At 36.9% G+C, this 12062-nt stretch overlaps 1 protein-coding gene across 2 annotated transcripts; it reads left to right on the top strand.

Moving 5' to 3' along the window:
- Positions 1-895: 895 nt before the first annotated feature.
- REXO2 (RNA exonuclease 2) lies at positions 896-10520 on the top strand. Of its 2 annotated transcripts, none has more exons than XM_072611050.1 (7): positions 896-1201; positions 2369-2452; positions 6555-6632; positions 7234-7345; positions 8212-8320; positions 8663-8716; positions 10097-10520. In XM_072611050.1, exons 1-7 carry the CDS (start codon positions 1058-1060, stop codon positions 10224-10226), a joined length of 711 nt encoding a protein of 236 aa, XP_072467151.1. In that variant the 5' UTR covers positions 896-1057; the 3' UTR covers positions 10227-10520. The 2 variants fall into 2 exon arrangements, 1 of the variants encoding a protein (XP_072467151.1); XR_011967423.1 differs by having other exon boundaries at positions 901-1201; positions 8477-8716.
- The last annotated feature ends 1542 nt before the right edge of the window (positions 10521-12062 follow it).

The following is a 12062-nucleotide window of genomic DNA, read 5'->3' as shown; positions in this document are numbered from 1 at the left end:
CTAGACTTCCGCTTACTTGTGAGTGCAAGTTAGTTATCAGTTTAGATACTGTATCCAACATTTAATATGTATCTTACCCCAAGTAGGATGTACTGCCTGAGTTAGAGAGATACATTTGTATCCCCAGGAAAGTAACAGGCATTTATGCACAAAGGCTTGCAGGGTGATGAAAAGCTGTGAGATGTCCTCGAATTCTTTTCTTATCTGGGAAAGTAACAAAAGTACCCGGGAAGCTCCTGAGCTGCTGTAATTCAAGGCAGCTGGGCTACAAAAGAACAGCTGCTGGACTAGAAAGTAACAAAGCTCAGACACTTAATAACTCTGTGACATCGGGACAATTACTTCACATCTCTGTCATTCGTTTTCCTTATCTGTAAAATGGTAACAATACTTGTAATACCAATACAAGACGTTTTGAAGAAAGGATTTTGTAAATTTCGAAAAGGTTCAGAAATGAAGTTATCATTAGTTAATCCAAAGTATAATGACCAAAGCCCAAAAGACAACCTCCCTCCCTCCCATACTGCTTCCTTCTCGTTAGAAACAAAACAATTCTCCCCTCCCCCTTTAATTTATATTTGAAAATAATCCTCTAAACAAGTGGCATATTTGGAGAGGAAAAAAAAGGACTGGTCAGATCCGAAAACTTTCATATACTCATTTAGGGTTCTCTTGGATGTCGTGAGTGCAGAGCGAATATCTAACAAGCTCTTTTGACATCTTTTTGGACACCAGCATCTGGCCAGCACTTGGACGGTAAGTATACCTCAAGGCGAATAAGTTGGCTAGCAGAAATACCCACGTCCAACTCCCTCAGGAAAACACGTGGCTGGAGGGGAGACGTCACCGGCCTCGCGAGACTACAAGTTCCAGCATCACTTCAAGACCAAGCCCGTGTGTTCTGCCGCAAGTTGGGCGCAGTGCATGTCGGGGTTTGTGGTTTTTTCCCCCCCCACCTCGCAGTCGTCTTCCTCACCCTTTTGCGACGTTTCGCGACGGCTGCGCCGGCCGGCAGGAGGTGGCAGCTGCTGAGGCCGTGGTGGCTGTGTGCCGGCTGATGCGAAGTGGTTCCCTGAGCTTCAGGCTGTTGCGAAATCTGGCTGGGAGCGGGGGGCGACTCGGGGTGCGGGGCCTCCGAGACGGAGCGGCCATGGCGGCGGGGGAGAGCATGGCGCAGAGGATGGTCTGGGTGGACCTGGAGGTGAGGCTGCTGCGGGGCAGGGCGGGGTTCGCGCCTGGGGTGGCGGCTGGGTCTCGGGTGGGGCTCTGGCTGGAACTCGGAGAGGTTGGGAGGGGTGGGGTCGGCAGGACAGCCTGGGGCTGAGGCCGAGGAAGGGTGGCCAGAGGGAGCGGCGGTCACGTCTCTGATGGGGTGGGGTCCCACTGGACCGACTGGCTGGCCTGTAGTCCCCCCCTCCCCCCAATGTGGGCGCCTCCCTGAGGCCTTGCTGGCGGGCGTTGGGGGGGAGGGGGATCCCTTCTTGGCGAGTGGAGGGTGTTGGCTCCTTGCCCGATTCTGGCCTTTAGCGGTCTGTCTGAGCTGGGTTCCACGTGGACGGCTCCCACGGGAGTTTTCGGTTTAATCCCGCTTGCAGGCTACAAATTAAAGAGATTTGAAGATCGTTCGTGGAATAAATTTAGGTAAAATAACAGGCCCCAACGCATTTCGTGTTTGGCAGAGTAACATACATTATAATACATGCATATATGTATTTACTAATATGCATATGTGTGCATACACAATATTTACCTGACATGTTACCTAAAACGTTGTATACGATATAACCTAGGTCATGTAGTGTTTATATAATGTATGCCTATGTGTTGTATAACACATTATGTAGTCGTGTAAGTTGTAGGCTGCAAATTAAATTGACATGAGGGTCTTTTGTGGAATGATTTTAGGTAAAAAGATCAGGTCAAAAAGTTTGTGATTGGTGGGGTAATGTGCAAGTACAAACATACATGTAGATTTATGTATAGATGTATGTTTATGTGATAAGTTATGTAAAACATGTATTACTTAGAAGATATACAATACATAACGTATGTTTATGTCTTGTATATGTACTGTGTAGTAGTAATTAGTTGTAGGTTACAGATTAAATAGATTTGAGAGTGTATAGAATGAATTTAGGTAAAAGAACAAGCCAAGAAGCAGTGTGTGTTTGGCAAAGTAATATACATGTACAAAACATAAATGTGTGTGTGGGTGTGTATACCTGTTTCTGTGAAAAGTTGTATAAAATATTGTATATGATATAACCTAGATGACGCAATCTGTATATAGTGAATGCCTGTCTTTTGTAACTATACTTTTGCAGATTTTCCCCACATACATGTATATGTATATATATTCTTGTTACAGATGACGGGACTGGACATAGAGAAGGACCAGATCATTGAGATGGCCTGTCTCATAACAGACTCCGACCTCAACATTTTGGCTGAAGTAGGTGATAACATTTCCTAATATCATAGAACATTAGAACCGAAAGAAACTTTAAGAGGTCAGCTAGTTCAGCCTTTTCATCTTATAGATGAGATCAATGAGGCTGAAACTTGTTTGAGCTGTCAGAACTGTTTAGCCTAGGTTTGATACCCAGGTCACCTCATTCCATCCTTCATTTTTTTCCCTATCATATACCGTACTTAAAACCTACTATAATCCCACTGAATTGTTCCATTTGTTTTGGTCACTGGTGATGAAGTTCAAGTTTTCGCACCCTTGCTCCCTTGAATTACTAATTGGAATTTCACCAGAATCAAAAAGCTCTTAGAACTAATAATAACTGACATTTATATTGTGCTTTAAAGTTTACAAAGTGTTTTTATACACGTTATCTCGTGATCTTCACAACAATCTTGTGAAGTAAGTATGACAGGTATTAGGTATTTCTGACCCATTTTACAGATCAAGAACTGAGGCTCAATAAGGTGAAGTGTCTTGTCCATAGTCACACAGCTAGAACATGTATCTAGATAGGATTACATTTGATGTAATTAGGGTTTTCAAATCTCTCTCTTAACTGGAACATTAAAGAAACAAATAAAACATGCTAACTATATTTTGGCTACTCATGAAACACCTAATAAGAAGACACTGTGATTTGTGGGTGGTTAAAATTCCCTGACCTTGAATAACTGCCTGACTTTTATAATGTCAGCACCTTTCGTGATCATGAAGAATTGTAGGATAAGGAACTAAGTGTAGGTATGTGCATAGGGAGAAGTGAGAGTCTTATTTTATGAAACACTAAAGAGTTAGGCTTAATTGATATAATTCTGTGGTTTTAAAATAATAAAAATTTAGAACTGGCATAAGAACTTGGCTCTCCTGAATCTTAGGGCATTGTTTTTCACTAAACTATGTTTCAGATTTCCAAATTGAGGTATTTTAAGAGTAGTTATTGGCTCCCCTAAGATGAGGAAAGGGATAACAGAAGCTTTTCTGGATACATGTTACCACCTGTTCAGTGAATACATTCTTTCCTATTTTTAGACTGAAAGAAAAGAGAGAACCTTGAGAGTTTGAGACGTAGTTTTAGCTATAAAACTTAGAGTATGCTTGTCCTTGCATTTAACATAAAAATTTGTTTGAGTGTTGGTTATTCATCTGTCATTTTAATAATTTCCAAAATGTTAATGTAGAGTTCAGAAATAGTTAAGGAATAGTTAAGGACTTTTATTCAATTCTTATTGTATGGATTTGCTTACTTTGGTTAAAGAAGAACTTCCTTTGGACTATAATTGTAAATACTGACAGCTTGATATGACAGAAAAGAAAAATGTTGGATGTTGGAGGGGATGTGAGAATTCTGGGACACTAATGTCCCAAAGGACTATGATGAAGCATATTATCCGCTTCCAGAGAAAGAATTGATATTGCTTAAATACAGACTGAAGCATGCTATTTTTCACTTTTTTTCATTGTTTTCTTTTATTTGAGTCTTGTATAAAATCACTAATATGGAAATGTTGTGCATAATTGCACATGTATAACCTATATCTGATTGCCTACCCTCTCAGGAAGATGGAAGGGGAGGGAGGGATAGAATTTGGAGCTCAGAACTTTAAATGAAAGTGTTTAAAAAATATTGACAGCTTAATGAACCAGTTGGTTATTTTATGTCCAGGAGGATATGGGAAAATACACACATATGTAAATGTTTCTGTGTGTGTATTCAGTTTCAAATGTATGTGGCATATGTAACTAGAACACAAGTCAAAGTAAATGACAGAAATGAACTTACGAGTTGTTAACACTCATGTAAAGGCCAGGTCTATGGACAGTGTAATTAATTATATTCCATGCTGGCCCAAGAATGAACACCTCATTTTTCTGTTCACAACTAATCTGATTCACATAAACAGGATAGTTTAGCAAAGGAAATGCAGAATTGGGTATAGACTTTCATTGCTATAGCTATGATTTTATGATTGCTTATTTTCTTATAATTGGTCAGAGTTTGTCACCACCTAGTAGAATGTAAACTCTTTGACTACAGGAGTGATATCAAATTTTTCTTTGTTTCTGTGGTGCTCAGCACAGTGCCTTGCCTATAGTAGTTACTTAACAGATAAGAATAGGGACTATTGCTGTGAGTTCACTGATATAAGGAGCTCCCTATTTATTAACAGATTTAGTAAATTTCTGTTTAAGCTTTTAAGTTAAGTAAGAATATTGCTTGATTTATTATCTTGCAGTCTGATTTTGGAATGATCAAATGAGGTCTCCACTAGAAGTATATTTCTTTGTATTTGGAGAAGCTGTAAATACCTTGACAATTTGCTTGTTTATGACAATATCTGGGTGTAGGATCTGAAAGGCATGTTTTAGGTTAAAACTCAAAAAAATGTTTTCAGGTTGCATATAATAGGAAACTGTTTTCACTATCAATGATACTCTGGATTTATAGAATACTTTTATAGAGGGATTAAAGCACTCTCATATCTATACTTTCTTTTATCCTGTTAAGCTTCCTGTAAGAAGGATAGAGGTGTTTTATTATTATTTCCATGTGACAGAGGGAGAAACCAAAGAACGGAGAATCAGTGATTTGCTTAGGGTTGCAAATAGAAGTAGTGTTGTAGTCAGAACTAGGTTTCCAATGCACTGTCTCACCTTGATTGTCTAATAACTGTAGTAAGCTAATTAATTGAGGATTCCTTTTAAAGTTTGAGTTCTTCCATAAAAACAAAATAAAATTGGTTACTTTATTTTTTCAGACTTTTATTTTTTAAATAGTGTATTTTTCAAGTAAAATTAGAAAAAATTACTCTCTCTCTCCCGTTACCCCCAACTTTGAGTATATTTAAAAAAAAAATAAAGTACTTAATGTACAGCTGCATAATTCAGCAAAATAAATGTCCAAAAATATATACCTCTTTCTGCATTCATCACCTCTCTTTGGAGATTTTTCATCTTTGTTCTTTAGGACTGAGTTCTTACATTGATCAGAGTTCTAAGTCTTTCAAAGTTATCTTTCTATCACTGTAATTAATGTTCTTTTATTCAGTTTACTTTGATCTGCATCAATTCATAAAGGACTTCCCAGTTTTCCTCTGAAATTGTACATTTCACCATTTTTCATTGAACAGTAATATTCCATTACCTTCGTATACAACAATGTGTCTAGCCATTCCCTAATAGGAGAACAGCTTCTTCATTTCCACTTTTTGCTTATTATTATGGCATGACAACTGCAAGTCATGTCAACCTCTTGATGTCATGATCCTCTTTGGGAACAAAGGACAAACACACAACAATAACAGCAATTATGAAAAGAACTGCTGTGGATGTTTTTGACATATAAATTCTTTCCCTGTTTCTTTGTTTTCTTTGTTTTCTTAGTCTACTAGTGGTATAGCTGGATCAAAGGATATGAAAGTTTGGTAACTTTCTGGGCATGATTCCAAACTATTCTCCAGAATGGCTAGACTTAATTCTAGGCATAATTCTACCAATAATGCAGTAGGGTACTTTTTTTTTCTCACAGACCTCTCACAATTGTTACCTTCCTTGTCTGTCATCTTTAAAGAATTTTTTCATATCATTATTGATAGCTTGGATGCCTTCCTTTGAAAATTGCCTGTTCATATTCTTAAACCATTTAACTATTGGGAAATGGTTCTTGTTCTTATGTTTGAATTAATTGCTCATGTAAAATTGGCATGAGATCTTTATCTGAGAAATTGGTTTGACGATTTTTAGGGAAATTCCCTCTCCCCCCAGTTAATTTTTGCAACATTAGATTTGTTTGTACAAAAAACTTTTTAATTTTATACAATGAGAATTGTCCATTTTATTTTTTAAAAATTATTTTAAATTATTTATTTTTAACTTAAGCAAACAAACATAAAAGCAATCCAAATAAAAATATAAACCAAGAAATAAAATAATATATAAACTTTTAATGTATTATATGATGCATTTTTAATGAAATAGAACCAGTAAATCACTTTTTGTTCCATGTACACCTCTGAGTGTCTGTAGTTGGATTACCTTTCATTTTGTTGATTTTTGGTGATTAATAATTTTTCCTCATCCACAGGGTCCTAACCTGATTATAAACCAGCCAGATGAGTTGCTGGACAGCATGTCAGAATGGTGTAAGGAACATCATGGGAAGGTAACATTACCAAATAAAAGGATTACTGCTTTTTGGGGAACAATAACAAGCTTATTGTTCTCTCATCTGAATGCTATACCATTGCTGGATGGTATAAAACAGGGTTAGAGGAAGATTGCTTGGCAGCCCTGGGAAACTGCTTGCTTGTTTACTTTTCATCTTTGGGAACTCTCGAGAACATCTTCTGAATGTCCTGTTTCTCTCCTACATTCAGTCTGTCACGAACGCATTGTGGATACTCAAGTATTACTGAAGTCAGTCTTTTGGATAAGGTTAGACTTCATCTTTGAGAGAAGAGGGAACGCTGCTGTTTTGTTAATAGTCTTTACCCTCCCCTACCCCCCAAGAGGTTAATTCCTTGGATTCTGAGCTCCATCCTTTTTGACTCAATGGAAATACCATTAACAATCTCAGGATTTGGAGTGGATTCTTTAAAAGAAAATTGGTGAAAAGTTGGCAATTTCAATTTGCTCTTGAGCTCCAAATGTGTTCCGTCTGTTGGTTATATTTGCTCATTTTAGAAGTGAAGTTTCATTCCTGGATGCCTTTGAAAACTGACTTCATGTGTTTTTGATGGGGGGCTGGGGATTCTGTCTTGCAGTCTGGTCTTACCAAGGCAGTGAAGGAGAGTACAATTACACTGCAGCAGGCAGAGTATGAATTTCTGTCCTTTGTACGACAGCAGACTCCTCCGGGGCTCTGTCCACTTGCAGGTAAAATCTAATCATAATGTATACTTTGTAGAAAATGGTTCTTCACTATAAGGTGGTTCATGACTGCAGATTCGGAGAGACCAGGCAGAATCATGTCTTCCTCATATCCTAGCTTGGATTGTATCCATTTCCTCATGGACGTGGATATTAAAATAAACCCTGAAATTTATTAGACCTGAGAGCATAATTCTAACTGTATAGTGTTTTAAAAGACTTGCCTTTCTCAGAGAGATTAATGTTATCTGAGACATCTGTGGGAATTTGTCCATGTATATTGATGTGGTAACATCACCCTTAGGCTTTTGTAAGAAAGGTTTGATGTTGGGCCCAGTCTGATGTTTACTTCCTTTCCAACCAGTGCTATTGATGCTTTTCCGAATTTCTTCTCTTCAAATCTAATGCTTTGTGATATTGATACTTTGTTGTATAGTGAACGTGAGTGTGGATATGACTATTGATAGATTTTTAATAGAAATAGATCTTCTGAGACTTTGGGGTTAATTCATAAATTCATTGTGGTCTTTAAAGCAATGCAACTGATGTTTCTGTTATGTATAGGAACTGTAAATTTAATGATTTAGCTCTATAGAAATCAGTTTAAAAATTCATTATAAATGAGATGGACTGGTAATGCAGAAATTTGCACTAGGAATCTTAAAATTAGGAGTATTAAGATCTGATTTGAAATTGATGAGCTATTTCAGTTTTTTGTTTTTGGTTCATCTCCATTTCAAATACAGTTTATATGTAGTACTTTACAGGTACAAAGTACATACACATTATCTTACTTGATTTCTTAATTTTCTTTTGCATTATTTTTATCTTGCTAGAAATACACAGATGCAGTATGCTTTGTGTTTTTCTAGGAAATTCAGTTCATGCAGATAAGAAGTTTCTTGACAAATACATGCCCCAGTTCATGAAACATCTTCATTATAGGATAATTGATGTGAGCACTGTTAAAGAACTGTGCAGGTAAGGGATATATTTGGGATTCATTAAGTAGCCTCATTTAGCATGTTTTAATTGGAGATAAAAGGTTGGGGGGTAGGGTTGTAGAGCTAACTACTTAGTGGAGGGATATAATTTTTGTTTCTTTCTGTGATCTTCCACTAGCTTTCTTTATCTTAGGCTGGTGTGAACAGGAAGAAAATAAAGTCAAAGACAATACATGTATGAATGGGGCAGTTTCAGAAATCATTCAGAACCCAAATTCCTTTGCCTGATAGAGTTCTTAGTATTAATAATTGTTTGGAGGTAATTATTCAGTATGTTTGGGACAGTTGCCTTTGAAAGTTCCATTTCTGCTGTATTCAGACGCTGGTATCCAGAAGAATATGAATTTGTACCAAAGAAGGCAGCTTCTCACAGGTAAGGCTTCACTTTTTGAGTCCTTGCAAACACTAGGCATTCTGGCACATATTTGACTTCCAAGGGACCTGAAAGTGTGAGTGAAGAATTCACTCTATTACTACTTTTCTTCTGAAATAAAATTTTATTGACCTAGAGATAATATGATGTTAAAATTAACAAGACTTCTGGTCAAAAGAGTTGTATTTCTCTCAAAATTGTACAATTTTATTAGTTCACTTGTACTTTGGGATTAGGAAGTTGAAAGGTTTTTCATAAAATCCTTGTTCAGTTTTTAAATTAGAAACAATTTTGTAATCTTTGTAAAAATAGAACGATGACCTTAAAATTGTTAGGTGCTTGAAAATCTGCTGTCCATAGAACTCCATTTACCATCTTGTCCATGGAAGTCATTTTTTTATTTGTCATAGAGTTTGATTCAAGGTATACAGTTGTGTAGGATAGTTGTCTTGAACTTTGATATTTCAATCACATTGCCTTCTAAGTCAGGGATGGGGAACATGTGGCCCTCTACATCATTAAGTGCCGCCTTTTGCTGAATCCAAACTTCACACAACAAATCCCCTTAATAAAAGGATTTGTTCTGTAAAACTTGGACTTAGTCAGAAGGCCCAAGGACCTAAGTTAAGCTACTAGAATTTAAAAATGAACTTTATGTAAACCCTTTATATGTAAGGTATTGTTGTATTTAATTCTTTTGTTCACTAGCTTCTGAGGAGGGGTTCATGATTAACTGATATCTTGCACGAATACTGTTGGTTTTAATGGGCTTATGTAGGTTTCCAGCATACTTATAATCTCCTAATTTAGAAACTAAATTTCAGTCATTCTTAGCCCTCTAGAGCATAGACAGGGAACCCTAATGTAAGCAGAATGGCCCCTGAGCCCCTCTCAGTGGTTCCTGCACTAAAGATTTTGCACTCAGAGAAACGTATATGAATAATCTTAATTATCTGTTTTTCATACATTGGGAATTAGAAGAGAAATAAGGAAGGCTGTTAGATACAGACAAACCAGTAGAACAAGTAACCATAAGGGAAGGCACAGATGCTCTTATCATAGAGCTGATAGATTCATAATGACCCCATGTCATCAAAAAAAAAGATGCTAAGTTATGTTCAGCATGTTTTATCTAATAAGATAGGATTTCATCTAATAGGCTGTTATCAGAAAATACCCGTATTTGGGCCATATCAAATCTTGATTGTGCCAGAGGGGCAAATGAAGACTTGACCATAGAACTGTTTGTGATAAAGTAGGGTTTATGTACATGTATACTTCAGAATGGAGTTGGTATTTGTTTTGTGAGTCTTTACATCGAGCAAAGTGTTTCAGATTTTGTTCTGTGCATTTCGTTAAGCCATATGTGCTTGTATTTAGGGCATTGGATGACATCAGTGAAAGCATTAAGGAACTTCAGTTTTATCGGAATAATATCTTCAAGAGAAAAACAGATGAAAAGAAGAGGAAAATTATAGAAAATGGAGAAAATGAGAAGACTGTGAGTTGATGACGTGTCTCATGCTGCCACATTACTCCCTGGATATGACTTCTGAGGGATTTTTGTTCACCCTAATTGTTTGGGAAAGCATCTCCTTTCATTTACCTTGCATCTTCAGATAGTTCAAGCAGACTGAGTCTGAAATACAGTTTTTCTAAGTAAGGGCTGTGAATCTGTCATTTAAATCTCAGCAGCTCTTTTGTTTCTAGGTACCAGGTCATTTATGCCTCTTGGTACACATCTGCATCTGCTTTTAGACCAAAACTTTTCTTTTGTTAAAAAATAAAGCTAGTTCAATTAAAATGCAAGCTTTTTTTTTGTACCTTCTATTCCTTTACAGTGGTTCAAGTAAGATGCTTCCTCCCCCATTAAATGTTATACTACGTTATATTTAACATGTCTTTCAAAAACATTTGCAGTAGACCAAGTTAAAAGGACTGTCACAGACTTGTTCTGTATTGCATTAGGAGGCCAGACTAGAACAAATGGGAGAAAGTTATCAAGATACAGGTTTTTGTTCAATCCAAAGAACTGCCTTGGGAGAGGGTATATATGATACTGGAGGTACTTAAGCAAAAGTTGGATGGAACTTCTGTTAGGGATAGTGTAAAAGGGTTTACTGTCTGAATTGTTAGGTTGAACTGAATGATGTATAAAGTTTTTTCCAACTTAGTTCTGTTTTTCTGTGATCCTCTGAAAATAGCACTTTGATCACTTACCGTAATAAGAATTGATATATACAGAAAGAGCACAAGACTGGAAGTTAGGAGAACCAAGTCTGTTACTAGTTCTGCTCTTAACTATGACCTTTAGACATCTCATTTAACTTCCTTATGCCTCAGTTTCTCAGTTGACATTAAAATCCCTGCCTCCCAGTAGTGTTGAAAGGTGAGAAAAGTACTTTGCTCTTAGGAGGAAAGGTGTTGTATAAGTAATGTGTTATACCTACCTATCTCATAGGATGGTTGTGAAGACCAAATGAGGTAATTATGTCCACTGCTATGTAAACCTTAAGCTGCCCTGTATCTGTTACTACTATTATAAATCTAAGTATTAGTACTCCCCTTACCACATACTCAAATCAATTCATAGATGACTCACCATTTAATATTTCTTAAATCCCAAACTTTCTATGTGTAGATTAAATATCAAATTTTGAATGATAATCTTGAATAGGTTAGCCTGCTATTCTATAGCCTCATTATGTCATGGAGTTCCCCATGGTTCCCTAATGGGGCATGTGTTCTTAGAGGAGTCTCTGAGAAAGCAAGATTGCTCTGTGACAGTGAAGTCTGCATGATAGTTCAGTGATTAATTCCTCATTTATCAGTCTGCTTAAATAGAAAGTATTCCATTTCGGAGTGTTGCCATTAGTGATTTCACAGGGGACCCCTGAAACTGTGGAGTGGCTCCTCTGAAATGGACTGCAATGCAAATCTGTTTGATTATGCCTATGTCCTTAAACAATAGCAGTATGTCTTCCCAGAGGATGCTTGCCATTTGGTCTTTTTCTTGCTTGCCCTAAAATTACTCCACATGTAAACTTAACACAGTCCAAGTACATTTTCCTGCATTAACTCAGAAAGCAAATGGGATGGTGCTTTGGGAATCAGCAGTCATTCCTGATTTCATGGCTATGAGAAAGACCTTTCCTGTAGCAGTTTATGTTATCAGTAAAAATGATTGAATAGAAATAGCTTCTTGTACATTGTGCCAATGTGATGGCAAACTAGTTACTGTTTCCATTATATGAGAACTGCTGTTGTTTACATAGTCTTTAGAAAAAAATGAAGACCAATATGATGTTAAACTAGTAATTTTGTAATTAAATTCAATCAAAGCAAT

This window comes from Notamacropus eugenii, chromosome 5 (assembly GCF_028372415.1).
Source record: "Notamacropus eugenii isolate mMacEug1 chromosome 5, mMacEug1.pri_v2, whole genome shotgun sequence".
In the NCBI taxonomy this organism is placed as follows: Eukaryota; Metazoa; Chordata; class Mammalia; order Diprotodontia; family Macropodidae; genus Notamacropus; species Notamacropus eugenii.
Note: the sequence above shows the minus strand (reverse complement) of the source record. Positions and strands in the feature narration are given on the sequence as shown.

Bases quoted from the DNA above. Each gene is read 5' to 3' on its own strand.
- REXO2 (XM_072611050.1), top strand. From the start codon at position 1,058: ATGCGAAGTGGTTCCCTGAGCTTCAGGCTGTTGCGAAATCTGGCTGGG. The intron at 6,633-7,233 runs GTAACATTACCA...TCTGTCTTGCAG, and splicing joins GTAAGGAACATCATGGGAAG to TCTGGTCTTACCAAGGCAGT. The intron at 7,346-8,211 runs GTAAAATCTAAT...GTGTTTTTCTAG, and splicing joins GGGGCTCTGTCCACTTGCAG to GAAATTCAGTTCATGCAGAT.